This window comes from Amphibalanus amphitrite, unplaced genomic scaffold, assembly GCF_019059575.1.
Source record: "Amphibalanus amphitrite isolate SeventyFive unplaced genomic scaffold, NRLGWU_Aamphi_draft 001623F_arrow, whole genome shotgun sequence".
NCBI classification, from domain to species: domain Eukaryota; kingdom Metazoa; phylum Arthropoda; class Thecostraca; order Balanomorpha; family Balanidae; genus Amphibalanus; species Amphibalanus amphitrite.
This window is the reverse complement of record NW_024883116.1, coordinates 30,285-57,952: the sequence shown is the minus strand read 5'-3', so window position 1 is coordinate 57,952 and position 27,668 is coordinate 30,285. Positions and strand designations below refer to the sequence as shown.

The following is a 27,668-nucleotide window of genomic DNA, read 5'->3' as shown; positions in this document are numbered from 1 at the left end:
TCAGTCGGTGCCGGTGCTGGTGTGGTGGTGACGTGTGGTCGAGGTGGAGTGGTGTTGGTGCCGTTGACTTATTCCAGTGGATTATTGGTGAGTCGGACTGGCTAGTTGAATCGGGATTATTTTCATGGTTTGCCAAGCAGGCACGTCTCTCATGCGTAAATTGTTAAATATTATGACAATTGTATGGTTAATTGTACTTTTCACATTTTCACTGTCATTCACAATATAGCACACCTTATCCCTATCCCTTCCATTGTCATCAGATCGCCAATCGAAACCTGTGTGCCCGAGTTATGTCTTTGCCCTCTGTTCGACCCTTGAGTTTCGACCACACGTTGCCATGGTTACAGATCAGCTGACCGGGCCAGCGCCGACCTCTGAAGGATGCTGGTGGACAAGAGTCGCCAGGGCCGCCGGGCAGGCCCGGCGCCTATGAACCTGACCAGCTATAGTCAACTGATGGCCCAATCAGAGCGGGGACGGAGTCAGGTCGCCGCGGGTCGACAGACACAGGTAGGTTACCGGATCAGGATGCCTGAGTTCCTCCAGTACAACGAAGGGAATCAGATTACTAACCGGGGCTCCTATGCTCCCAGGGCGGGTCTGTGAAATAACTACGTCCTACCAGTCTCCCAGATATGTTCGCTCATAGACAACGTCAGCTGTAAACAGCTCTTGGTCGGCATGTTTCCAAATGGTCCCCACAGTGTCAGAGGCATGTGCGGTTTCATCCGGTTTACGAAAACCATCAAAGCAATTCAAAGCTTTACGTTGCATGTTCACAAATAAACATCGATCGTTCTAGCTAAAATCATTCGAAACGATAAGCACAACTGTAAGACGGTAAAGTCAAAATGTATAAAGTGTAATAGCCCTAAATGGTATACGGGACTCCATGCGTGATGCGAATCTTATTTATTAGCTTCTGGCAATGCATTTAAATTTATGTAAGTACTGCAACGTATGTACATCGGTGGCTCTATAGCGTAAACCAAAGGACACGGGATGGTCCAATGCGGACGAAATGCCAAAATCTGAAACAAAGACAAAGGCTGGCCCGTTATCTCACGGGGGCGGAACGCCATGTAATTTTTCCTGTGGGGTCATCTCAAGTCATGTATATGTCTTGGATTTTCCGAGTTCCTGACGGACATTTTTTCTTTATTAGGCTTCACCAGCTTCCGTGATGAGACATTCAAGTTTCAACCATGAATTCTTTTGACTATGCACGATTTTAATTTTTCGTGTTTCATATATTCGCATCCAAGGGCTCAAAAGGTCATCATTTGACCATAAATCCCGAGAACCAGATTGACGGTGGTCGATCCGAACTGCATCGTTTGATTTGTTTGGAAGATACCGATCGAAAAATGGTCAGTTCAGCCTCTATGGAGCTCTGCTGTTCTGCTTAATTAAGTCACTGTATGCACATGGAAATAACCGTTCAAATTGTTTTGACTTTCACGTGTCAGTTTGACGAATGATTTATTAGTATCGCTGATACCAAAATTCATAAATGAGCCTTTTGAATTATGTTTTTATAAGGAAAGGCCCTTGTGATAACAAAGCTACTGTAACTATTGCATTCATATATCATTGATATTCGACACTATACCCACCACTTTTAATCGAAGCACATCAAAGCACGCGCCTCACGTTGTCCATTTCGTGCCGCCTTTACATATACTGGCTCATGACTCGTGCAGTAGACCGTTACCCCGAGTCTCCGGGGCCACTGAGCCCACAGTGGCCGTGATCCATTAGCCGCGGCACGGTCCATCTTTCCTGGTTCCGTTTCTGTTGATAACTGCTCGTGGGTGGCGGTGAACTGCATTGGAATGTGCTGTAGAGCCTAGCTCGAGGCCTGACAGTGATAATTATCTCACATATTGGCTCGTAAAACCTGCTGTTAGTGAGCGATTGAACATGGCTGATGCTATTGTTCTCTAAGCCGATATGAATTACCGTGACAGCGGGCAGGCTCACGGCGAAGAAGCTATAGATTATGTCAAGCGATCTTCAGATGCTTGCGATATAATAAAAGGTTACCTGAGCGCGTTCACCAGCTCACCCGGCCTGAAAGATTTTAGTCGTCAGTGAATTCCAATAGAAATACTGTTATGTCTTTCGTTGAAAACAACTCACGACAAATTAAACGGAAGCATAAGCATTCCCAGAGTATATCACGAGCAGGATGCTGTGCATATTTTATGCCATGATTTGGAGAAAATTGTTGCCCAGTTGGAACGAAAGGAAATAATAACATGCTGACATTTCACGCGTTTCAATCGCGTGGATGGCAAAAATATTTCCATGCTTATCTACGTGCATGTTGATCGCTTTCCCCCATAGTTCCACTGCTAACAATCCTTGATATCTTTTCTCTTATCACTTGCGAGATTTTGCCGAAGAAGCGCCATTCGCATTCGTCTTTCTGATCTCTCCCTTCAATTTTCCATTTGTCATCACTCTGAAGAGCGCCTTCGAGCACCTCTGACCTGCCACCGGTAGCCGGCGGCCCGCCCTCCCATAACACACTTGGACGACTGCGAAAGGCGGCGGCACCCTTTCACCTATTCCCGGCCACTGGGCTGGCTGACTGACTGATCCGAGGGCTTATTGGGGACAGTGGGCTCTGGTGAGGCGTGACCGAGCCAGTCGCCTCGCATAATGAACTTCATTTTCGGGCTCGCTGGATCGGCACTGGCCAGGACGAAGTGATGATTTTGAAACCTTTTTATCAAATGATTTTTGCTCAAAATATATGGCTTATGGCATACATAGCAGTCCTAAATATAGGACTGAATTATAGGTGCAGTGCTTTCTGCATGAAAGAAATGCGCATGTACTATAAAGATGTATTTTTATTTTTGACGTTTTGAAGAGGACCTGTCATTCATAAGAGGCACATTGTTGAATTTCGTTTCTATTACCACCACAGCACCACCCACAGGGGCTCGTCACCGCCGTGGCGCCACGCGGGCAGCCAGACACCCGCTTCTTTGGACACCCGCACCCGTGCCGGTCATGCACGCCCCCCCTCCACATGGTCTGTGGAATGTGCGGGCAGGTGTGGCACGTGACGCCCCCCCCCCATCCTGACGTAGCACCGACTCGACCGGTTCAAATTCAAACCGATCGGCTGGCTCGGCTCTGCAGGACGCGCGCGTGCTGTCCGCTGCGGGCGGGCTGTCCGATTGATGTACGAACAGGCGCAAAGGTCACGTGCTGACCGGAGCGGATGTATCGCTCACACGCCCCGGGGCCGGCCGGCGGCACGGCTTTGATCCTGCGACGGTGAACCGCGCTTTGATCAGGCTTTCGTGCATGACGTGGCTTTCTATTGCGGTGGAGTCTTGGTCATGAACAGACTTGTTTAGTGTCATCGTCCGGTGGGGAAAGAGCACACTCGCAGCAGGTCCTCATATTGACTCTAAATTCGTTAGATACCTGATCATGCGGTCAAGCATAATTTTCAAAATATTATGAACCGGTTCACCATCTAGGGACGTTTTGAAAACTTATGTCTTATCGCGATTGGCAAATATCATCAAAGCCAAATGTATATTTTTTCACAATGACCAGGCAGAAATAATTGGTACTGACGCTTGCGATTTTAACCCGGCACCGCCTGGGCTATTTCCGTATACGGAAATAGCCCCCAGGCTGTCGTGGGTATACCCACGACAGCCTGGGGGGAGGGGGGGGGTCGGACCCGACCCCCCCTGTTATCTCAAGAACCAATGGTCGTATCGAGCCCCGCAAGGCGGCGTTCGAAAGGTCTCTACGAGACCTTCCCAAAGCACTCTTAAGATTTTAAGGTTGAGGTCAACTTTCCGGTCAAGGTCAGGTCAAAGGTCAAATTCTGGGGTTTTGCATGATTAGGCTTACGGACAGCGGAATCGATAGCTGCTGCTCGAAACTCACCAAAAATGACCTCAAAGACCTAGTGAAAGTACCATGAACGTATAGGGGTCATACTAAGTACGGGTCAAGGTCAGGTCAGGTCACGAAAGGTCACGGTTTTCACTTTCTGCTACATGGGCGTGCGACACATGTTTTATGGCTTGTTTTTCACGCCGAATCCGATGGTAATGGTTATATTATATGTGACCCCAAGTCACTGTGCTGGTGATAAGTGTGCATTGAAAGCATAGAAAATCGTTTATACCATACATAACTAAACGAGGGCTAAGAAGAAAAAAATCAATTTTTCAACTTTTTATTTTTGACATAAAAATGCCTTTTTCTAGACGAGCTTTGTCCCAGAATCTAGTGGTGCCATTTGTTTTCACATGCGATGTTCAGAAGTGCCTCTAATTCACGAAAATGCTTATGACGTCACCATGCCCTATGCATGTTGGAGCTATATTTTACAATTTGGGGGTCAAAAATCAAGATAGGAAGTTGAACTTTGGGACATCTAATGTTCTAACAGAGCTCTATAACATACATTCTGTTTTTTGGAAATTCCCAAAGTTCTGGATTTTATTAGCTGTTTTCCAAAAAAATATAGTTTTTTATTTTTCAGGGGTGAAAAACGCATGTTATGGAACATCCAAGATAGCCATTTTAAAGAAATCGTTGAGCTGCGTCTATTCATGTCCTTTATTTGCAATTTGCTTTAAACCTCGATTTTTGGCGATTTTTTAAACATTTACCACTTTTTGACTAAAAACGCCATGTAATTACATCACTAAAATCGAAATATCTCAAACATTTTTGGAAAATTTTCTTAAAAATTACACAGGAGACGTCAAATTGATATGGGAGAGAAGGTATGCCAAGTTTCAAGTTGGGCATAAGCGGTTCATGAGTTATTTAAAAAAACGGAGAGGGGGGAGGGGGTCGGATCCGACCCCCCCCCCCCCCCCAGGCGGTCGCGGGTTAATCAAGTAAAAATCATTGCCGGCAGACCCACGAATATCTTTCGGCCCGTGAACTCGGTAGTTGAGAGTCGGAAGGCGTCCCGCTGCCGCCAGTGGTGTCATTTCCTTGACCGCTCACGTCCTCCGGAGCAGAAATATTGGAAATGTGGAGCCATTAAACGGGATTTGACCCCCGTTTTGCCGAACCGTTGACGTCAGGATGGTGACCACGAACATTGGGGAACACTCTCTCTAACCGAGACCCAAGTCGATTGCAAAGGAATCGCAGTGTGGTCGTGGAAGACGCCAGCTCTGTGGACGTCTAATGGAGTTTGGGTGGTCCGGTAGATGCATGTGAAGGAGGTCTTATTGACTGGTGCCGTAGTTCCTATGGAGGGCACTTTCGATAAATCAACGTCACCTTTAGGCAACAAGTATAGGCATAGGGGTCGGAGTTTGGTTGATATGCGTTCCGTCCTTGTAAAAGCTACTGTCTTTCTGACCTCCCAATAACTGATTCCGTTATTCGATTTATTCGATAGCAGGAAATCGCGCTCTGTCATCTTAAGTTTTCCTTTGTATGAGTGCAGATTCGGATACGTAACGTTATGTTAGCGCTGATCAAATATGGTTAAACTATGCTGCGCCCAGGAATCAGGAAAAGTTACTGCTACCGGACAACGCAGCTTTACCGATAACAATCGATGATGTGAACGGGTAGCAGGCCCGACCAGGCAACTTACACATGTCTTGCAAGATCCTGCCAGTCATTTGTATTCAATTTTACCGGTGACTGTTGGCAGTCCATTAATTTTGTGGCCCCTTGGCTGGCAAAATGACCAGCTATTTTATGCCAACATGTAGTTTGACAAGAAATATGTTCAATTAACACTTCATGATGCTGCAGCTTAAAGACGTTAATTATTTTGGAATAAGTGTCTTGTCACCGCTGCAACAGCGAGTTAGTTTTTGTCTTCCCTGGCTATTTTCTGTCATCTTCTTTGCGATGCTCGCTATAATTACGGAAGTTTCACGATGACCTTTTGACCTCAGTCATTTCAACGTCTCATAGTCACTGATAATACGCTGAGATAGTTGAACGTCCAGAAATCAGCGTCTGCCAGAGTCTCAGCCGGCTGGCTGGCGTCAGTCGGTTCAAAGTCAACCCTCACTCGTGCCCGGCGCCGCGCCTCGCCGCGGGTTACCCTTTGATCGGTGGTTTCTGTCACCTGACCTGGGGATGTGGTACGGACCAAGGCTATAGAGTACGGACGTCGCGCCGCTGTCATCACCAGAACCGATGTCGTTTGCACTGTTGGTGTCTCCGTCACATCCTGTGGCGCCAACCGCGGTCAGCCAGTCAGTGACGCCGGTGACCCGCGCTGACCCCTCGCCCACCTGCGCCGGCGGCCGCCGTGACCCCGCTGACCCCGGCTGCCGGCGGGTCGCCGCGCCGACACTCCCGTGGCCCCGGAGGCGCCGGCTGGGTCGGGCGGCTGGGAGCGGGTCGGCCTGTGTCGGCTCATTAGTGACCCGGTTCGTGCGGCGCTGCCGGATACCGAAACACCAACCGGGCCTGCACAGAGGGAAGTAGGGATCATTTCGCAGCGCCGAAATGGCCGATAACTCTGGTACGGTTTGCTGGTTCGGTGCCAAAAGGGTTACTGGAACGTGTCTGTTTTGCTAGCACGACCGTGCGTCTCAAATTCGTATATGTAAGGTTAGTGCGAGACTCATATTAGACCGAGGTGGCTGAAATTCTATGAGTGATTGCTCGTAATGATTTCATCGAAATTTATGTTCGCATCGGAGACTCAGACCACAGGGGTGGATGAGTAACAGATTATGATGGATGGCCACCAGCATTCGTCATCTTGTGTGTGTATCTCTGGAGCTTCTCAGATGACGGTGAACAGAAGTGTGGTATGTGGGGTCATTCCGGTGAGGTCGGTGATTCACCTCCGCTGGAGACCGGTTGTGTAATCAGCCAGCAGAACGTGACTGTTTACCGAGAGCTTCCGTGGTGAGATCTCCGGTTGGCATTTCATAAACGAACCCATGATCAAGGTGTATCGAACGTTGCAACCCTGACTCAGACCCCGTAACTCTAAAAAAAAACTAGCGGATACAAAAACTCTCGATCATAAATATAGTACTTCTCCCTACATGGCGTTCTCAGAAGCTAATCTGATAATATGTCCACTACTCGTACTCAACTAAGCCTGGCGGCGGGCAGAGACCATTGCAGCAATAAATCAGCGGCAAATGGACAATTACAACCTTCCACCGGCTGCGGTCGACTGCTTCCACCCTTTCAGTTAATCGTTCATCTCTTCTCGCGGGGCCACCGCCGAGTGCGGTGGCCTCCTATCTCTTGTACGATCTGACGGCAGCAAAGGACACAGTCGAGGCGAGACGACTTCGAGGTTCGCGCCGCGCCGAGCGCCTATAATGCATCGCGTGATCACCCGCAGCTAGGCACTGGGGTGTGAAACAAAGCGACGATGCATGTCCGATGAGAGTCTGCCGTTTGTAAATATGCACTGCCGGGTGGAAATTAAAATTGCTCACGCTGGTATGCGGCTGAGCTTGGGCTGAGATTCATGTGATGTAATGTGCCCTTTTTAGGGCTTCTGCTTGGATAACTTCATGATTCCTTATTGCGCTTTTTGTGGTATGAAATATCATCCTGACCCAAAATGTAATACCCAATCATTTGCACATATCATTTACGGTCGAGGTATAGGTAACCATTTTGGCAAACACGGACAGGGAATACACTCCATGCTCCGACAAACAATGTGCTGTTACAATGAGAATGTAATAACTTTGCTATTCAAACTTGGTCAAACAACGTGGCAGTGAGAGGATGTTGCCTCATCCATTAGGCAAATCCCTCTTACTGCAGCCTGCAATGTGACTATTTCCTTCAGCCCGTCACGGTTCCAGCCTCCTGCGAAAGCCTTGGGTTGTGCAGTCCTAACTCGAGCAGAACGGTAGCTCCGATGGTCACATGGCGGTGAGTGGACTATCGCAATCATGCAATAACGCTTTTACCATCGTTAACATGCATGTCGTTATCAATAAAAGTGCAATCGTTCTGTCTGGTACACCTTGATGAATTGTTTCCTGCAATTCATTCGTCAATCACATCGTAATTGAAATATGCGCCAAATAACCTAAAAGATATGAAGAATATGAGGTCAATCAACAATTCCAATCTAAATCATCTTCTCTTGACAATAGCTTTTGCATAAGATCCGCAATTGAAATACCTACATATGTAATGTATCTGTATATTCCTGTGTATCCCACATCGCGTGTTCCGTTCGCGCAATCATTGCTTCCGACAGCAGAGCGCGCTGACGTGTCACCGGAAGGATATATGTAACTTGTAACATGCAACATTTTTAGGCTTGTCTAGCTTACAAAACATGCACGACTGCATGTCGTGAATATTGTTTACCGGTTTTAGGAAAATGCTCTTTTGGGCAGCTCACCAATGTTCTGTGCTATGTGTGAATTGAATAAGAAAGGTAAATGTGAGATACCCATATAAGCGCAGCTAGTAAAAAGGATTTCTTAAGCAAACCATATTTGAAGCTAAAGGTGCATGCATTTTGCGTAATGTTATGGCATTTGGGGGATGTTGTGCTGTGTGAGCTTCCACGCTGATCAACAAAGCGCATGGCAAAGCATTCCTGGCGTCCGTCATACCTTAGGAAGGAAACGGTTTCCCGGAAATGTAAATGTTTTCAAATGCCAGAGAACCATCCGATCTAAAACTACAGCACGTAATGTATCCTGCAAACCACATTAGCCCAGGTCAACAGCATCATTACAATGCCTGCAGAGTCGCGCTCTCCGAGCTTTGCTTTCTATTCACGCATGCATACATCTGTGCAGTATGCAATGTGCAATGTACATGTTGCAAATCGAGCTGCGCGGCGTGCGCCTCTCGCTGCTTCCTCCCTGATTCGAATGTCACAGCAGGTCCTTTCGATAATCCATCAAAGATCAAAGTACAGCACGTTCACCCTCAGCAGCATCGTCCTTGACTCTCAACTGACCTTGACTCTGGACTGTGTCCGACCGAGCTGTGGGTTTTCACAAGTGAAATCGCTCCCGCCCGGCTTGGTAAGGCGGTGATGGACGCACACAGGACTCAGTTGCGGTGTATAGAGACGTCGTGCGGTTAAGGGGCCCGGGATTTGGTCGCGCTGGAGACATTCCTGGATGACAGCTGCGGAGGCGAGCTCCGCCGACAGCTGCAGAGTACGTAAAACAGCTGTCAGTGCCAAACAGCAGCTGCAGATCCTTCCTGATGAGCAGATAGAACTGGTGTGAACAAGCTGGGGCTTAGGTATAGTTTTAGTATTTACCCTCTACCAATGCTTTTTTTTACTTGACGTTTAAATGCTCTACTACAAAAAAAGAAAGAAAATGCTCTACTACATTATTCTGTTTCAAAAGTTGTGTGTTTTTAAAGAAAACGTCCTGCCTATTCCTTCCTGAAGATACGCTTCAAAATTCCGTCACGGGGCTGTCTTCTCTAATTAATCAAAGAATCTAAGCTGGACAGCAGCGAATACGGATACCTACACAGCAATTCATCACTATCGGCCATCAACTTTGTCCTGCACGTCTTGCACAGTGGACGCTGCTTCCTCGTACCACATCCTCGGTGGTACTTACCACATCCTGCTCTGCATCGGCATCTGAGGCACGCCGCAATAAATCCACCGTGCGGCTATCATCTCTGCCCCGGTCCGACCCCCGCCCTGCACTCAGCGGCCACTTGACTCGCTCGGAACCTTGCCGGCGGCTCTTCCAGCGTGCACAGACGTGTTGGAACAATGGGAATGTCTGGTGTCGTTCGGCGAGCTTGCTTGCAGGAATGCGGGGAGGGGATTCTTTCACAATGGCGATGAAGATAATGATAAAGATGAGGTAGTTGCACTTGCTGCTTATGGAATAAAGTAAAATACAATAAGGTGGAATAAATTATAAATGTCAAGAATTAGCGCATTAGGAATCATTATTTCATTTATTTATTTTTCATTCACTCGCTACCCGCTGGCATTAAATTCAGCCCATATATAGGTCACATTGGTCGTTTGTTCGACTCCTTTCTCGCCCTCTGCTGGCAACAGACCATCGACGGGTAACAAAAGGTGCGCACCAGACCATTGCTCTTTGTATCATCCCACGCGGCTGTCTGTGAAACTGAGGGCGTTTGTTTTATTCTGGTCTGTTTTTAGGCCCGTTTTTCTCAACCCGTAGATAGTCGCTGATTCTGTCTGTCCTCATGTCGGCCTGGTGTGTGTTTGGAGCCTTATGTGGGCCGGACTGATGATAGATTTCCATCGCCCCGCCAGGCGGGTGGTGTTATCACCACTTTGGCGTGGGTTATTTCGGGCTCGTTTCGTTGATTGAGTGGCTAGTTCATCTTAATTCCATGTCTGATCTATTGGTTGAGATGTTGGTAAACATACGGTAATTATATGGCGTGCCAGTATCGATAAATGGGTATTTCATGTTTTGTCATTTTATTATCTAACCGTTACGTCCAACCAAAAATGCACAGATACAACATGCCTTACAGCTACACTTAAGTAACCCTGAGGCGGGATTTAACCCGCGCCCTGGTGGGGGGGGGGGCTATTTTTTGCCCCCCCCCCCCTCCAGACTTTTCGATATATCTCCAGAACCGCTGCGCCGATCGCCACCAAACTTTCAGTACCCTCTCGGACATCAATTTTACACATCGTGACCAAAAATTTTTCCAAAGGCTATGATAGGTTGGCTGGAAATGACGTCAGAGTGACGTCATGTTCTGCCGTTTTCGACCAAAAAAAGGGTTTCGCGGGAAGAGCTGTCAGGCCTATAGCTTTGCAAATACAGAAAAACGATAAAGACATAAAAGATGTAAAATTGACAGGGCTACAAAACTGCTATCTCGGATTTTTGAAGTTTTTTGGATTTTGACCCCCAAAAATCAAAAAATAATTTTTTTAAATATAATAACCGAAAAATCCAAAAAGTTTTTGGAGTTTCGCAAAAACCGGAATATAAATGATAGTCCTTACCGCCTTCTATCTACATACCAAATTTGAGATTGATACCTCATTTTTTGGCGAAGTTATAGCGAAAAAACTGTTCAAAATTGATGACGTCAAATTTTCAAACTCAATTTTTAGCAATTCTAGACCCCGTAGCGCAAAACAAAGACCACCATTAGACTCCCCGTGACGAGCTGCATCGAATCAATACCCATTTTATGCAAAACTATCAACTTTAAAATTTGACCTTTCTTGACCTGACCTTGACCTGACCTTCACCAGAAAGTGACCTAAGCCGTACCTGATAGTCTTATAACCAACACCATTGAGTTAGAAATGAAAAATTGGCCATAAAACATGCATCGCACAACCTAAGTACCTAATGTTAGGTTCATGTGACCTGACCTCTGGGCTCTGACCCTTGGTGACCTGACCTGTGACCTGACCTGGTATTGTCAGTGACCTCTTATAGCAACATATGTACTAGGCAACTGACGCCCTATCGCTGATTCTCGACAAAATGCGTTTTCTTCGGTGTTATAGCGCATTCCCTAGATGACCCGTGAACGGTGAAACATGTCATCTTTGACCTGACCTGTCTGTGACGTCATCGGTGACCCCGAGGTCAATGAAATTTGGTTTCCCTCGACAAATTTGACAGGCCTTTCGAACGCCGTTTGAATTTTGAGGATCCGTCAAGTAGTTTCGGAGATACGAGGGGGGCAAAAAATAGCCCCCCCCCCACCAGGTCGCGTTATAAACAGACCCCACCAGGGCGCGGGTTAATATAATTTGACTTTTTCAAAAGATAATTAGTTTTATTTGTTGACATTGTATACTGACTTTTCTCGTCACAGATGGCATCTGCTCAAACTGTCAAACACGTATCGGTCATTGGGCTTTTCTCTGTGCTTGTTTATATCTGTTTCATATTTCGACTGGTTGCTGGCTGACCCATGCTCCACATGCAGCCAGACAGTATTAGTTGTCTTTTTATCTGCATAATTCTCAGAGGCATGTCGTCACATTTCGTATTTATGGCCTTTGATATTTACCGTGTCCTTTGAACATGTATTGCCGATTTGGTGATGTTGCCAAGTCTCCAATAAAACGTTTTATCCTTTTAAAAATGGCCGAATCCCATGTTCCAACTGTGCTCCTTTGATATTTTTCGTCGGCAAGCCAGGACCATATGAACGTCCGATTATTAAGTACTACACATTTATACATTTCAGTTAATTGCAGTTAACACTAGAACGCCTAGGGGGGGGAGGGTTGTATCAACCCCCCCCCCCCCCTGAGGTTTTTTCGAAGTGCACGCTAAACGGCTTGTCGTAGCGGGCTGAAATTTTCAATACCCTCTGGGGCAACCTTTGCGCATCTTTTGCCGAAAAAAATTGATCGGGTCATGTCAGGTCACGGAGTTATGACGTCATAAGAGGTACAGCCTCCGGCCGACAGTTACCAAACGTGTGCGCCGAATCCCTAGGTTTTCTGCCGGTGATACCCACATTGTTTGATGGATCATGATGAAACTTCCCATGCATGTTGGGGCAAACATTGGCTATCGTGTGGTGCAAGAAAATTGACCGGGTCAGGTCAGGTCACGGAGTTATGACGTCATAAGAGGTACAGCCTCCGGCCGGATTTTCACGAAGTGTGTACCGAGTCCCGAGGTTTTCTGCTGATGCTATCCACATATCTTTTCTGAGTCGTTACCTACAGTATTTATAGCGGAGCAGTGGTCAACAGCCGACGAATCGGGACAAACACCGGAGGGTGATGTGACACCATATCACTCATCAGCAATAGGCCTCTTACTTTTATAGGGTAAATACACCAAAAACACCATATATGATGCAGAATTGAGTGGGGAATACGTTGTTGAAGGTTTGAAGTTATTATCTCTCACCGTTTTGCCGCAATCGTTGCGCAAAGTTGAAAAAGTTTGATTTTTTCGGAAAATTTGACCTTTGACCGGTCATAAGTAGGTCAAATGTTGACCTAGGACCAAAAAATATACCACCAATCGCGAGATCTCGTTGAGAGCAATCCGTTGGTTTTTTCCGCTAAGCTCTACGACCTTCCGTTTCGAAACGCCAGGGGGGGGGGTCGTAACAACCGGGTGCACGTCAGAATAGCTAGTGACATTTGAGCTAGTGACTTTTCAGCTAGTGCAAAACAGCTAGTGCCTCAAAACAGCTAGTGACAAAATCGCTAGCGTCAAAATAGCTAGTGAAACAAAATAGCTAGTGCTTCAAAACAGCTAGTGACAAAATCACTAGAGTCGAAATAGCTAGTGAAGCAAAATAGCTAGTGGATCAAGATCGCTAGTGGCAGAATAGCTCGAGTCAAATGAAAAAATCCCTCTACTGAGATGGTAGGAAAGACATCGCGGAGGGCCCTAGGTTGGCCAAATTCAAAGTCAATTATGCACGTGCGTTGTCGTACATGACTTAGTTTCGTAGATTTTCGGTACCTATATGTTGCCAAAGGTTTTTCCCAGAAGACGTAAACGTATATCCCTCTGATACCACCTGCGCCCCTCTAAAGCACCGCTTACAACCACGTTAATCTTGCATATTTGACTGAAACTGAAAGTCACTGGTCAGATTTTTGTCAGATCAGTAACTTTCATGTTAGATCAGACTTCTTACCTTTGAGCATCCATGCATTTTTCTTCACCAATTCGTCAAACATCTGATCGGTCGCAAAAGTATGATTCGGTCATTAGGTCGTACTTACAACTGCTTCTCCTAGCCTAACAATTCTATTTTTCTGGTGTTTGGATTCCTGCTCTAGTAACCGGTTCTGGTGCATAGCCTTCGAGCCGCCTTCTTCTTTTCCTTTGAAGCCTTAAATAAATGTTCGTGCATTTTGGCGCCATGGTCTGCACCTCAATGCCAACGTTCATGTCACAATCTTCTTAAAGGACCCGTCGTTAAAGAATTCACACTAGCTGCTCGCAGTTCGTAGGCACTAGCTGTTTTGCTTCACTAGCTATTTTGACGCTAGCGATTATAGCACCAGCTGTTTTGAAGCACTAGCTATTTTGTTTCACTAGCTATTTTGACGCTAGCGATTTTGTCGCTGGCTGTTTTGAGGCACTAGCTTATTTGTACTAGCTTAAAAGTCACTAGCTCAAATGTCACTAGCTGTTTTGACGTGGACCCGTCAACCCCCCCCCCCCCTGGTCGTTTGTGTTATGAGAAATGGCCTGGTCGTGCGAGGGTTAATGGATTGGATATCATCATGATCAATAATGTGCAGCTGTCGAGTCTCTTACATTATGCACTTCTAATGCGTATCTAAATGACAAAAACCCGTGTAATATATCACTTAAAATAGACTTTGAGCGGCGCTTTCGGAGCGGCCAATGACATGGATAAGCAAGCATTTCCGATCAACCCATTTCGACAGCGCCCGGGTTGACCAAATACGTCATCGGGTGGACGGACCTCGTGAAGGACCGGCAGCTCGCTGTTCCGAACGCTCACGTGACCGGCGTCGATTAACCGCGCCTTTTAGGGTCGGTTCGAATGGTGTTCGGCTGCTAAGCCTGTCGCCGCATTCCAGCCCAAGCCGACTCAGTTGCAGCTAATTACGGAAAGCAATGGACAATCGATGTACTGGGCTGGCACCACGTGATCGGTTTCTATTGGTGGTCCAATGACGATTGCTGACTTAGCACGTGATGCTGTTGCCGGGTGTAATTAAGAGTTTTGAGATGTTTAGACCTGGTGCGCAATGCTTAGTGGTTCATGACTGAGTGCCCAACAAGTTTGCAAAAAAAATTGTTATCGTGCGATGCGTATTCATGCATTTGATATGCTTCCAAGTTCTGCTGGAATCATTTTAGGACTAGAAAAAAACACACTGTTCTCCAAGTACCTAATTGGTTACTTATCTCCCCTTCTGAAATTTATCGACAAGCCTCAACGCCACATTTTTAATGTTCACTTTGCTTTTTTCTGATATACCGTGGCCAGTGAACTTGACAACTTCACTATTGTTAGGAAATCTATCATCTCGTAAAAGCAGAATGGGTTGGAATGTCTATTGAACATACTTTCAAGCTGCAACAAACCATCGTATTTCATCCGTGGCAGAATTGCTTGAGAAAGAGTGCATCGAAACTTTTCAAGTACCTATTTAGATGCTCGTCTAATGCAACGTCTCTGTAATCCTATTTGACACTGGTAAGCCGCATAATTCCTTCACACTGAGCTCTGCAGACCAATGTTTGCAGCTGTCGCCACAAACGAATTATCGCATTCCTTCTGGGACGTGAGTTTTTGAGGTTGTTATATCGGCTTTGGACGCGCTTTCCCCCTGTATCGAAATGATCAAGAGGGGACAGGAACTACTGCATGTGCACGACGAATGAACGCAATTTGTGTATACTGTTCCGTGATTGCGTTCTATACGAGTCTTCTGGCATTATTGCGAATCCGCTGATCTTTATAATCACTAACCTGGCGGAAGCTCACGTACTTTTTTGTCTTAAAGCAGGGTCTCTTTGCTCCCTTTCTTTTTCCATGGAGTTATACAACATCTCAGCGACCCCATAGGTACACTTACTGCTCGGCTATTCGCGCCTGTCAACCCACGCTCTGACGATCACCTGTGGCCTGTTTCAGATGTCTCCCGGTCGGGACACCTCCGCTAGTGAGGAGGACTGCACCCTGAGGAAGGGCGTGCTCTGGTACTGCCGCGACACCCTGCTCAGTCGCTGGAATTGGAAGGAGCGCTACTTCATCCTAACCGACGACTACCTCTCTTGCTTCAAGAAGGCCAAGGGACAATACTCGGACATGGGGGCGTTCCTTTTCAAGGTAGGTGTGCGAGAGAGAGAGGGGGAGAGAGAGAGAGAGAGAGAGAGAGAGAGAGAGAGAGAGAGAGAGAGAGAGAGAGAGAGAGAGAGAGAGAGAGAGAGAGAGAGAGAGAGAGAGAGAGAGAGAGAGAGAGAGAGAGAGAGAGAGAGAGAGAGACGTGGCTGCTGGAAGGCATGAGCAGAGGAACACTTTTTACCATTCACATTGCCGCTTTTTGTAATAGCATGTGTTGACTGGCGTGCATTCGCATAAACATGAAGAAACATTCATGGAACTATAAGGAAGTTAGTTTCCGAAGCTCATCGTCACTTCCTTAACAAAAAGACGTGTCCAAAGGTCCTTCAGATGAAATAGCCGCTATGAATCACCATCACCCGAATGCGTGCGTGTGTGTACGTACCTTGGCGGCGCGTCCTTCCGCCCTCGGCCCTGTTGTCTCTCCCCACGCGTACAGTGTAAATACACCTCTGCCGTGACCTTGACCCGTCATTACTGGGCGGCGCCGTGCTTCGAGCGTTCCGTGGGGGGGACATGACGCCGCCCGAGAACCACCTGCCCCGGCCGCACAGCCCCGTGGGAGTCCTCGCCACGGGCGCAGCTGGAATTGCTTTATAGCGCAACAGGCTCATCGCTCTTCCATATTAGAGAACACCGGTGCCTACCATCTGCTTGGGTTGGGCAAGCTCGTTTAATTAGGAATATGATGGTAATGGGGAATTGTTGAAATCTGGGACAATGCCAAACGCCATCGATTATTCTCATAAAATACCAATTGCCGAAGAAAGGCTATCTAAAATGATTGCAACACAATAGTTCATCTAAACGACGCAGCTGTAATAATGTTCAATCATTACTGTCTCATTCACCTGTCATCAAAATATTGATCGATCGATTTCATTTATTTCATGGATTAGTTGAAAATAAGCAACTCTATAACCGTCGTTTCAGCAGTGTCCGATATTTTTCCATTGTCATCTTCACGGGACTATTTTGTCGCGTCTCTCTTCTCGCAACAATTCATACCAAGCATAAAACTCGACAATAAATATCTCGTATGCATTGGGCCTGGGGCCTAGAAACTCAGTTTTCTGTAATGTGACAGCCTTTCGTAGCTAGAGCTGACCTTTACCCAACGTATCCTGAGCTTGCCCGACCTGTCCTGAGTTGAACCTACATAACTTGACCTGACCTGATCTGATCTGACCTATTCTGACCTATTCTGACCTGACCTGACCTCGCCGTGTCTCTCCCCCAGCTGCCGCTGGCCTCTCTAACCGGTATGGAGTGGCAGATACTTTTTAGTTTTTACCTCACCTTTTTACCTCACCTGACCTGACCTGACCTGACCTGACCTCGCCGTATCTCTCCCACAGATGCCTCTCGCTTCTCTATAAACTGGTGTTGAGTGGCAGAGACTGCGCGACCAGGCTGCCGTGGCCCTTGACCTTACCTGATATGACCTGATTTGACCTGACCTGACCTAGTCTGACCTGAACTGACCTGACCTCGCCGTATCTCTTCCACAACTGCTGCTGGCCTCTCTATAAACTGGTGTTGAGTGGCAGAGACTGCGCGACCAGGCTGCCGTGGCCCTTGACCTTACCTGTTATGACCTGCTTTGAGCTGACCTGACCTAATCTGACCTATTCTGACCTGACCTGACCTCGCCGTGTCTCTCTTCCACAGCTGCCGCTGGCCTCCCTGACCGGCGTGGAGTGGCAGAGACTGCGCGGTCAGGCCGCCGTGGCCGTCTCAGACCCGCGGGAGGGCCGGCTGCTGTTCAGGGCACCGCAGGACGTCCTGGACCAGTGGTACAAGGTCAGTGAACCAATGGGGAGTAATGATACGAGGGCAGTGGACCAATGGGGCACCGATGGTACAAGATCAGTGGCTCCGTTGTACAGACTTGCTGTCGGTAAAGGCAATCTGTGCGACACATCTTTGAGATGCATCCAGAGCGACTGAGCTTTTAGTTTTGTGTCACGAATAAGATCACACTCATCTGAACTGTGTTTTCTTTGTTTTGTTCTTTGGTTCCTCGACCTAACTATATTTAGACACTTCAGTAAGTGTCTCATTAATAAGCGTATGAAAGTCATGTCAACATCGGGCCTCCACGAACACTGCGCAGCGTTTAGTACCCACCAGCGTGGGCTTATCTCTGCTTCCTACACCGGGTATACCCGAACACCAACACACTTTGTTTGCAGGCCAGCCGCCAGACCGGATCCAGTTAGAAATTAGTCTCAAATTATCGACCAGTATGGGTGGCGTTCGTCCATTCGCGTATTTATGTATTTGTTGGTTTGCCATCAGTTGCTAGGTCGATGTCAGGGAGGAAAAGTTATGTTTCCTTGCAATGTGACAGATACGAGCAAATGCCCAATAGAGACGCTGCGCTCAGGTAGTTTATCAACAATAGAGAGACGTTGAACAACCGTCTGATTAGTGATAAGACCCATTTAGACCTGTATGGCAGGCAACATCAAATAAATCGCAAGCAATCTAAACCATGTTGGACTAGGATAATATTGCAAAGACGGAACTCGTCCTTTGCAAGACTTTTGCTCGTTATGATCTTACACAGATCTTATTTCACAGTGGCAGTGGTCCGTTGCAGCAGTGCGCATTGTGCATGGCTTGTGTAAAACTGCAACGCTATCTATCCAATGATCTGCTTCTAATGGATCAGCAATACCCTGCTACCTTGCAAAGAACTCGATGTGTGAAAATTTCAGCAGTACATCCTACTGCCGAGGCGGGGTAAATGTCAGCGATAGCCGCTCAATAGATCATGGTCGATGATTTACGAATGGCTCGCGGCACAGGCCATCACTCGGTGCATTTACCTACAACGGTGAATGTGAATGACCACAAATCATATGCTGCAGACATCGGCCATGGTTAAAGGTAGTGTGCCACCTTTGAAAGATTTCCCATTTTATTTTTCCTAGGATAAGAAGCTTCTGTTTTTACCTAATATCGCAAAAAAAAAAAAATCAAAAATGGGCCTGGAATAGTGCCTTTTTCGCCTAAAAGTTTTTCGGTTTTTAGATATGTATAACAACTGTAGTGGGCTCACCTGCAAACAGGCGTCGGGCAACAATCGCGAATGCGGCGCACTTGTGACAATAAGCAAAGGTCATTATAGTGTTACGACCATACGACGTACGGGAATGAGTTATCAGCTGTCTAATCGTAGACAACACAATGTCGAGCCTTAAACTGTAAGCCCGTATTGGTATTGTTTCTTTTATTTGGCTGTCGAACATTATTTATGGTTTGAAATATGATTTTATGTAAAATAATTGATATGAAAAAGCCGTCTTATAAGTTATGACCCCATTTCACCACACGCAAGTGGCAGAAATGACAATGATCAGCTGACGCATTTTTCTTGGCCGAAGTCAGAGCGCGCGGCCCGACGCACCACGCGTATTTGGAAATTCCGACCTCGACGAGCATCAGAAGCCACCTAACAGGCGTGTTCGAAACCGCAGGAGATGATGATGAACGGGTTTATCGAAACTTGATTGGATGAGCATATCGGTAATAGCGATTTCAGTGTGTGCATTTATTGTTCATAGTGGTGTGAAATGTGGTTGGGGTACGACCGACAACCCGTCGGGGCGAATTTCGCACTGGGGTACTCAAAATTTGAAGAATTTAAGACGTTTCCATGAGTTTTGAAGGTATGGATAAGTTCTAAAAATCCGGTTCTCCTTATCTGGGCCATTAACTCCATACGGTCCAAGAAAGCTGGCACACTACCTTTAAAGTGTTATTAAACCTGTCATTTTGATATAGGTTATTGACTTATGAATGAAGAACACCTTATTCAACTGGCATCTAGTTCTCCTATAGCTGTCAAGGGAGCATCTTTGCTTGACGAACTGCGAATAACGCGCTCAGAACGATATGATAATGACAGGAAAGAAGTGAACTGGCGCTGGTATTTGAAGCAAACCCATAAACGGCGGGGCACACCCCTCACTGATGGACGGAACGGTTTTACCGAGGCCGCCGCACGCCATTCACGCGATATCAATGAAGGGAGTTTGCAACGGATGTGGTATTGTGTTTGTTCACGGAGAGGTCAATTCGTCATTCAACTTCCTTGAATGAGCAGTATTGGGAATCTCATACAGCTCTGGCTGCCGTATCCACACCGCTTCCATCGCTTTGATGTTTGATTATGCCAATGTTTTTATTTCTGGAACCAGGATGCCGTCGAGGTAGAGGCGTTTTCTGTGTTGCCACTTGACGAATGCATCACTGAAATGCAGCAAGATAATTTATGAACCTGTGAAAATGCATCCTCTCGTCACTTCTACGAACTCAGACCCCAGCCTGGACCCAGTGACCTTTACCTGAGGTGCTCCTCGGAATGTGTTAGGCCATTCATAGTGGCCACGATCTAGGGCATGCAACAGCATGCATCATGTCATAATTTAGATTTCTCCGTCTGCAGGGAACTCCCTCCCAGCAACACGAGCAGCGCGATTTAACGCTGAAACTTGCAGTCATCCGGAAACACCCAGTCATAAAGGGACGCCATTTAATTGCGTCCCAGAAAAGCTATTTCTGGCACCTAAAAGCTGACTCGCCCCAAAATTGGTCCTCAGCACCTATTTGGTGGATACCAGCACCAATCATGGAAAATGACCTTAATTAGCTGTTTCTGGCACCTATTCATCGGTACGCCTTACTCTTTTTTCTGAATCTGGCACCTAAATGCTGAGCGTAGCACCAATCTAGTAGAAAAATGAACTACTGGCTGGTAGAATCATGTTGTTCTGGTATAATGACCCCTGGAGTCTAGCCTAAAGGTTGCCAGTGCAGCTACACTCTAAGACAGCCCCGTAGTGATCTCAGCATTGTATATGACGTTTTAAGTAAGCAAATAATATTGATTTGTTTGAAAAAAACAATGTCATTTAAATATTTAAAAGTATTTATTTGTAATGCTTAAAGGGAAACATTTTTGTGAGTAATTGTCTCCATTTTGACCATTAAAACGGGTATTGTATTTTTTTTGACGTCATCAAATAGCTCCAAAAAAGAAATGTAATGTTTTCATTCCGTTCAAGGCCGCTGAAGAAACGCGGGATCTTGCGTGGGACATTATCCGTTGTTTGCCGCGCAGAGTTGTGCCGTGGTTGTGCCTTTTTCATCCGTTTCTTACTTATGTCATATGTGTGCATGAAGCTTTGATTTTGTTTTTGGTTATTGTGTGGCCGGTCAGTCAAACGCCCCTGTAGAAACCGGATGCTGCGTTTGATCGAGATGGAGTCAGACGATGATTGCAGAAAGCTAATAATATTGAAAAGAGGGCCGGTTGCGTGGCATGTCTGTTCAGAGTTGAGATTTTGCTTTACTCCAGTTTATGACCTGAGAGCCTGGCTGGAAGTGACGGATCCAAACTTTTCACGTTAAAATGGCTGAGGGTGCAATAATCTCGAGTCTCTACATAGCGGGCTGGTATAGGAGCGTCTTGCTATGCTGCACCATAGCTGGCTAGTGATTCTCTTTTGGCTAGAAATGGCATTAACCATTATCTCCACTGGCGAAAATGTCACTTGACACCACCGAATGCAACGTTCATGTTGTTAGGATACATAAAATCAGGAAGATTACGCGAATTTGGTAGGCAAACGTGGAATAAAATAGGTGCTGGATGTTTTGGTTTTGGTGCTGAATCAGCAAACAGCAAATACGGAGTTCAACTAGACGATCTGGCAACTTTAGGCTGTGTGGAAGCAATTAGGTGCCAGATTCAGATATTAGAGTTGAATAAGCATTTTGGGGCTGATCAGCAATTAGGTGCCAGAAACAGCTTTTAGGGACCAGAAACAAATATTCCCCGTCATAAAGAACCATTCAAACAATGCTTCTAAGGTAAACTAAATCCCCTGTGATCGCCATCCGTCTGAAGTTCGCGGTGCTCCTATGTATCCAGAGCGGCGTGAGGTGTGCTCCGGGTGTTCCCGACTTCCGTGACGTCACGATGACGTCACGGTATCTGGCGGCCGGAAGCCGTGGGTCGCGGCCGAGCCGCACCACGGCTGAATAATGTTGGGCCCGCGGGAGCCCACGCAGTATGATGGTCCAGTCATCAGAAGCGTCGAGCCTTATACAAACGGTACCGGGATGGAATAGTTCTGGGATGTGCGATGCCGTTAGAAGTGGACCATGCAGTGATGGAGGAATGCAGTATATTCAGCGAAATTGGCCTTCTACGTAACTCTTTTGACTAATTGAAATACATAAGGTCAGTGGTAGCCGTTGCCATTTGTAATGCTTAATTAATGGTTTGCTAAAAGGTAGCTCGAAACTACATACCTATATAGCGTGCTATAGTGTATGCGCATTGCGCATTGCACAATATCCAACGCATTATCCCAAAAGTGTCAACTATTAAGTCACGATTCAAATTGCCCATCGGCTGACCAATTGGCCATGACTGCAGTCATGCCAGTACATACATGTGTTTCTATCACTACCGAAACTATTTCAAAAGTCTGTAGACACACTCGACATCGCACCGTCCTTTACGCCGGAACCGGGGCTAGCCGATACCATCAGTGGTCTAAAAATGTGCGTCAGATCTGATCCCCTGTCACTGCTGACCTTCGCAGTGCCACTGTTAGCGGCAAAATGCCGTTAGAAGGTGGGAAACGGACCGACAGTTAGGTGAAGGCTCAGGGCTACCATGCTAGATCATATCGTATCCCTTTGTGTGTGGAAATTGCTTTTTAGCCTAAGGCGTGTTAAAAACCTCGTAAGGCTGTTTTACTATATTGTACCAGCTAGTTCTAGCTTACGCAATTATTGAGACATTGATAAATCGGCGCGCAAAGCAAAGTTAACAGAGGTAACTTTGCTAAGGCAAAGCTAACTTTGCGCGCCGATTTATCAATATAACTAAATCGGAGAGCAATGAGCTGTATAATATCATTGAAGCATAGGACTGCTGCAGCCAACCGGTATAACGTTTGTACCCGGACCTGCTCCCTGTGGAGTTCTAGGGGAGAGTGGGGCACATTCGTGCAAAAAATGGATAAACCCATATATCTGTTCTTTGGTTAGTGCAATGGCAAAATTGTTGATTGTAGTATGGAAAGGAACTATTGCAGATAGTTTTCCTCTTTAAAAGTTATCCTCTAAAATTATTGCTTCCATGAGAAAAAATGACTTTTAATAACTCTGAACATTTGCACGAAACTGCCCCACCTATGGGGCACATTCGTTCAAGAGGTGGGGCACTTCCGTTCACCCTGCAAAGTTCGAGAAATTACCGGGCATTACCAGAAATTTACCAAAGGAAATTGGCAGGGGGTCATTTCACTTGATTCCTTTCGACAAGAATGCATTGCACAACATATGTAGAAATAATGGGCTGGCCAACAAGAATGTGCCAACTGCCGGCCTCCGTGACCTCGCCAAGTTCGCGTGAATTGCTCGTCACGACGTCGCAAGCAGTCGAGACTGAGTCAGGCGAACGTCATTAGAGAAACCTACTACAGATAAAGTCATAAATCGCAAAAAAACTAAAAAAAATATGCACGAATGTGCCCCCAGGCAGTGCGTACACGAACCTGCCCCACAACGTTATTAGTAATACATATATTTCAAAATTTCTTTTTGAAAAATTGACACTTTTTCAACAAACAAGTTTGCAGCAGTTCCGTGAATAGAGTGAGCTTCTTCACCCCCAATTTTGAAAAGCTGAACCACATTTCCGAGTCAGGATCACGAAAATGGATGATATGAGAAAAGTTTGGAAAGCTCACGAATGTTACGAATTTGCGTTTTATCAAGCATGACAGCAAGTACAGTGTTGTCTTCGTACGGTGAACGAAGGGCGGCAATGATAGACATATTTCCATAATTTACCTTGAGCTCGTGCAGTCACTCGTGTTCCCATAAACTGCTGAAAACGAATGTGCCCCATGCACGAATGTGCCCCACTCTCCCCTATAGCCTTGGCTCCCTGTATGTCTCCGCACACACCGGTAGCGTCTTTGTCCTCCCACCAGCCGCGTCCTTCACCTGCGAGCTATTTCGGAGCGTCGCCGGCCGACGGCGCCGTCCCGCCGGTGTCGTTCCTATGCCGCTCAGAGCCGCCGTCATTCTGAATGCAGTTGTCTGCGGGAGTGCAGCCGCGTCGCAGAATAGATAGACGAAGAACGAGGAATTCAGATTAGATAACATTGAGCATAAGGTTTTATTGAGGTACCAAGGTCGGGAGGACACGGTGGGATCTCTTGGGTATTCACTGGCGGAAACGCTGTGATTGCCATTTCTACTTCTGCTGGAGTTGTTTTTATTTGTCTTTTTGTGGACATCCGACAGGCTTTTTGAAGAGTTAACGTCGTTTGAAAAGCTTTATGTTAGGGTGTTAAAGCCTGTTGTTATCCCGGTCTGGTCGTTGACCCTCAAATGCTTTTAATGATTTTTTTAACTAGGCGATTAAGTGTTTTAAACAGCCTGCTCTGAATCAAAATCGTTAAACAAGTCATAAGTGGCCGGAGAAAGGGTAAAGGCATTCTTTGTCTCTGTAAAGAAAACATGAAGACAAACTAAAAGAAAAACAGAAAATGTGTATACCGTTGGTCTGTTGATCTTTCATCAACATGCGATGTAAAAAGGCCTCGACTTCCGAGACAGATCTGCAATCTCTCATCTGCCCCGTCGTGGCAAGAAGTTAACGTACTGCTCACCGTATCGTTCAGTCGTATAGTCGTGACTGGCATACACCCGTACATAACACATTCAGTAACACGGGCTTGACTAGAGAACGTTCAACTGACTGTCCTTTGCCAATCGCATTACGAATTGTTGTTTTTTCTCACCCATATCTCTTTTCATCACAGGTGTTGAAGCGGGCTGCTGAGTGCAGCCGCGAGCGTCGTCGCTTCCTGCGTCTGTCCAGCTCCAACCTCTCGACACTGGGCTTGGGTCCGGTGGGGGCGCCTGGGGCGCCGGGCGCCCCCAGCAGGGCGCCCCTGAGCGACTCCAGCCCGGCCATCGACCGGCTCTGTGAGCGTGTCGAGCGCGAGGTGTGGGGAGGAGGCGCCGGCGGCTCGGCCGGCCGCCTCATGAGGCGACAGAAGAGCGAGTTAGATGCTGGAGTGGTGCTCAGGAGACAGATGCACTACGCCAGTCAGAAACGGCTCAACAGGCATAGCAGTGAGTGGGCAAGGGCAGGGGTGTACGCGACTTTGATCATGCTACTCATGCTACCTTCGTGTATGACCTTGCAGGTATTGATCGTGAAAAGGTCGGTTGATTGGGCGCTAGTTTGTTGACGACCAGCAATAATTGTGGATAGAAGGTGTCCGGTACTATCCCACGCCATGTCAGTATGATTACATTTTGGGATGATAAATCAGACCACATTTAGCATTTCCCTCGATGTTCACCTGCACTTTTGTTTCGTTTCAGTGATGCCCGAAATCGACCTGTACGACTCCATGCAACGGCCTGCTAACGACGTTGTACGACGCAGTCAGATACTCCGCAGGCACAACGACTCACTGGACTCTGCCGGTAAGAGAAAGAGCCACATATTTATTGGAACTGTGACACTGTCTCCAATAAGGATTTCTGGTGAATAGTGATACCTACAATGAATGAAACCGTGTCATTGCTCATCCAGTATTTATGTCTGGCAATTTGTTGTGCCTCCTGCGGTACTGAGGACCTGTTTGTGTGTCACTCGCTAACTTATATCATGAACTGTCCCTTTTTGTTTGTTTTCAGGCCACTCTCCCTCCACCACGCCGTCCAAATCGTCGGTGAGCAGCTCCGAAGGAGCGGCCATGCAGCTGCGCGGTGGTCCAGGCGGCGCTGGCGGCAGCCGCGCCTGTGGCCTAGATGGCAGCACCGACCAGCGGATCAGCTCGGTCCGTCGCCGCAGCCGGGGCCATCTGTCCCACCTGGAGCAGGGGCGACCGCAGAGCATGATCTACGACGGTCCCTCACACCCCGTAGAGGTGGTCCTTCGAACAAAAGGTGGGCAGCAGGATAGTGCTTTGACAGTGATACCAATCAAAAGAATACTTTACAATAAAAGAACGATAAAATAAGACGGGTTTTACGAATTACGTGCGGCGACTGTTAACATGTTCTGTTTTTTTTTTTTTGCTGCCTGATACTTGCTTTTTATGTTTACTACATAAAAAAGCATTAGCGTTATTCTATGAGCGTTATGATTCAATCCAGTGTCTTTCTTTTCGACCTTTTGAAGATAGCAACACAAGCATTTTCTCTGGCAAACGTCTAATATTCTAGTGCCTCTCTCCACCCTCGGCCTCGAGTACCGCTCTTCTTACGGCCCGCTCGCCCTGTCGACAGAGCGCAGCAACCAGCTGCGGCACGAGCAGCGCGTGCAGCACCGGCGCAGCTGTGACGTCACGCTGCTGAACCGTCGGACGGCGTACCTGGCGCAGTACGAGCACTGAGCGGCGTACTTTGCGCAGTACGACCCCAAGTGGCGTACCGAGTCGGTACAGATGGCGCTGCGGTACAGACTAGAGAACACCAGGCCGCAACTATCCATCGCCTGAGAGACACCGGTGCTGCCTGACGATAGGAAATGGATCATTAAGCATCGATGATAGCTGTGCGAGTCTTCACTAGCTTGTGTGTTTTGTTTGTGTTGAGTGAGAAACGGATTCTGTTGATAAATGCGTGAATTCTACGTAACTACTAGTTCCATGTGTATTTCACCACCGGACTATAAAATAAGATGATACAATACTGGAGCTTTAGCTGTCTGAGGCTAGAGCAGCCCCATTAGCGGTTTTCCTCTCCTGGTAGAGAGCAGCGCTCATGGGATGTCCTTGGATGAGAACTTGAATGCTAGAAGTGTCCTTTTCAGTGAAAGGAATCGTAGCAAAGCAATGATCCCAGCTATCCCAGTCTCCTAGTATGCCTCTGTGGTGTGACTTATAATTAGAGGTGAAGACATGTGAGTGTGACCCTGATGTAAGTGTGACCCTGATTTGAGCACTGAGATCACCTGAGATCACCTTATAGCTCAGGATATTTATAGTCAAAGTCTCGAACACGCGTGAAGAAAATCGGATCTGTGTAGAAGTTGTATGAACTTCTGTAAAATTACAAATGAAACTCATGATTTAGTTCAACGCTGACGAAATATCGATTGCATGTGATGGCATATGATATAATAAAATATGTTCTTAGGCGTCTCGAGCAAACTATGGCCATTGGCCACTATCCATTCGTCCGGGCGAAAAGTGCGAACTAAACTATGGCCATTGGCCACTATCCATTCGTCCGGGCGAAAAATCTGTTTCACTTGTCCCCCAAATGGGTGTATTTAGGAAAGGAGTGACATAATGAGTTTAGCTATCTCCTTTATCAGTAGGAGTGCAGTATAGCAGATGCTCCCCGCTTCGCCCTGATAAACCTCTGAAAGTAGTGAGGCGAGCCAAATGATGTGATATGTGTTTGATGTGACAAATAAATGGAAACGATTTGATGATGTTTGGAAGACGGAATTTGCAGTTACACCATGGGAGCTGGGGTTCAACCCGTGACGAAGGTGAAATCCTCGGTTGCCATGAATTTCATCCAACGTGGGCTGTATGGGGAGATAGGAGTGAATTGACAAAAGAAGTGAATAACTCCTTCAGGGGCACCCAGTGGCCAGTACCCAAAGCAACTGAATGCAAAGATGATCGGAGACATTCGAAACCAATCTAAAATGATCAATGGCAATACCCTTATAGCCTCTTTTGCCGAGTCAAATGCAAATTAGATTTACGCTTATGCCCTCAGCAGACTCTTGCACAATTATTTGAACGTAGCTTTGCTGTATTCAGAATTCAAATAAGGTATCTTGTTGATACGATACGAATGGTAGAAAATACAAT

General features: G+C 46.8%; 1 protein-coding gene across 1 annotated transcript; it reads left to right on the top strand.

Moving 5' to 3' along the window:
• LOC122374235 lies at nt 1-27,272 on the top strand. Its single transcript, XM_043352855.1, has 8 exons — nt 1-87; nt 351-513; nt 15,571-15,765; nt 17,452-17,583; nt 24,642-24,957; nt 25,213-25,317; nt 25,531-25,782; nt 26,125-27,272. Exons 2-8 carry the CDS (start codon nt 385-387, stop codon nt 26,229-26,231), a joined length of 1,236 nt encoding a protein of 411 aa, XP_043208790.1. The 5' UTR covers nt 1-87; nt 351-384; the 3' UTR covers nt 26,232-27,272.
• Nucleotides 27,273-27,668: the final 396 nt, after the last annotated feature.

Excerpts from the sequence above, each read along its gene's own strand:
- LOC122374235 (XM_043352855.1), top strand. The coding sequence starts at position 385 with ATGCTGGTGGACAAGAGTCGCCAGGGCCGCCGGGCAGGCCCGGCGCCT. Across the intron at positions 514-15,570 it reads CCGCGGGTCGACAGACACAG|ATGTCTCCCGGTCGGGACAC; the intron begins GTAGGTTACCGG and ends GGCCTGTTTCAG. Across the intron at positions 25,783-26,124 it reads GGTGGTCCTTCGAACAAAAG|AGCGCAGCAACCAGCTGCGG; the intron begins GTGGGCAGCAGG and ends CCCTGTCGACAG.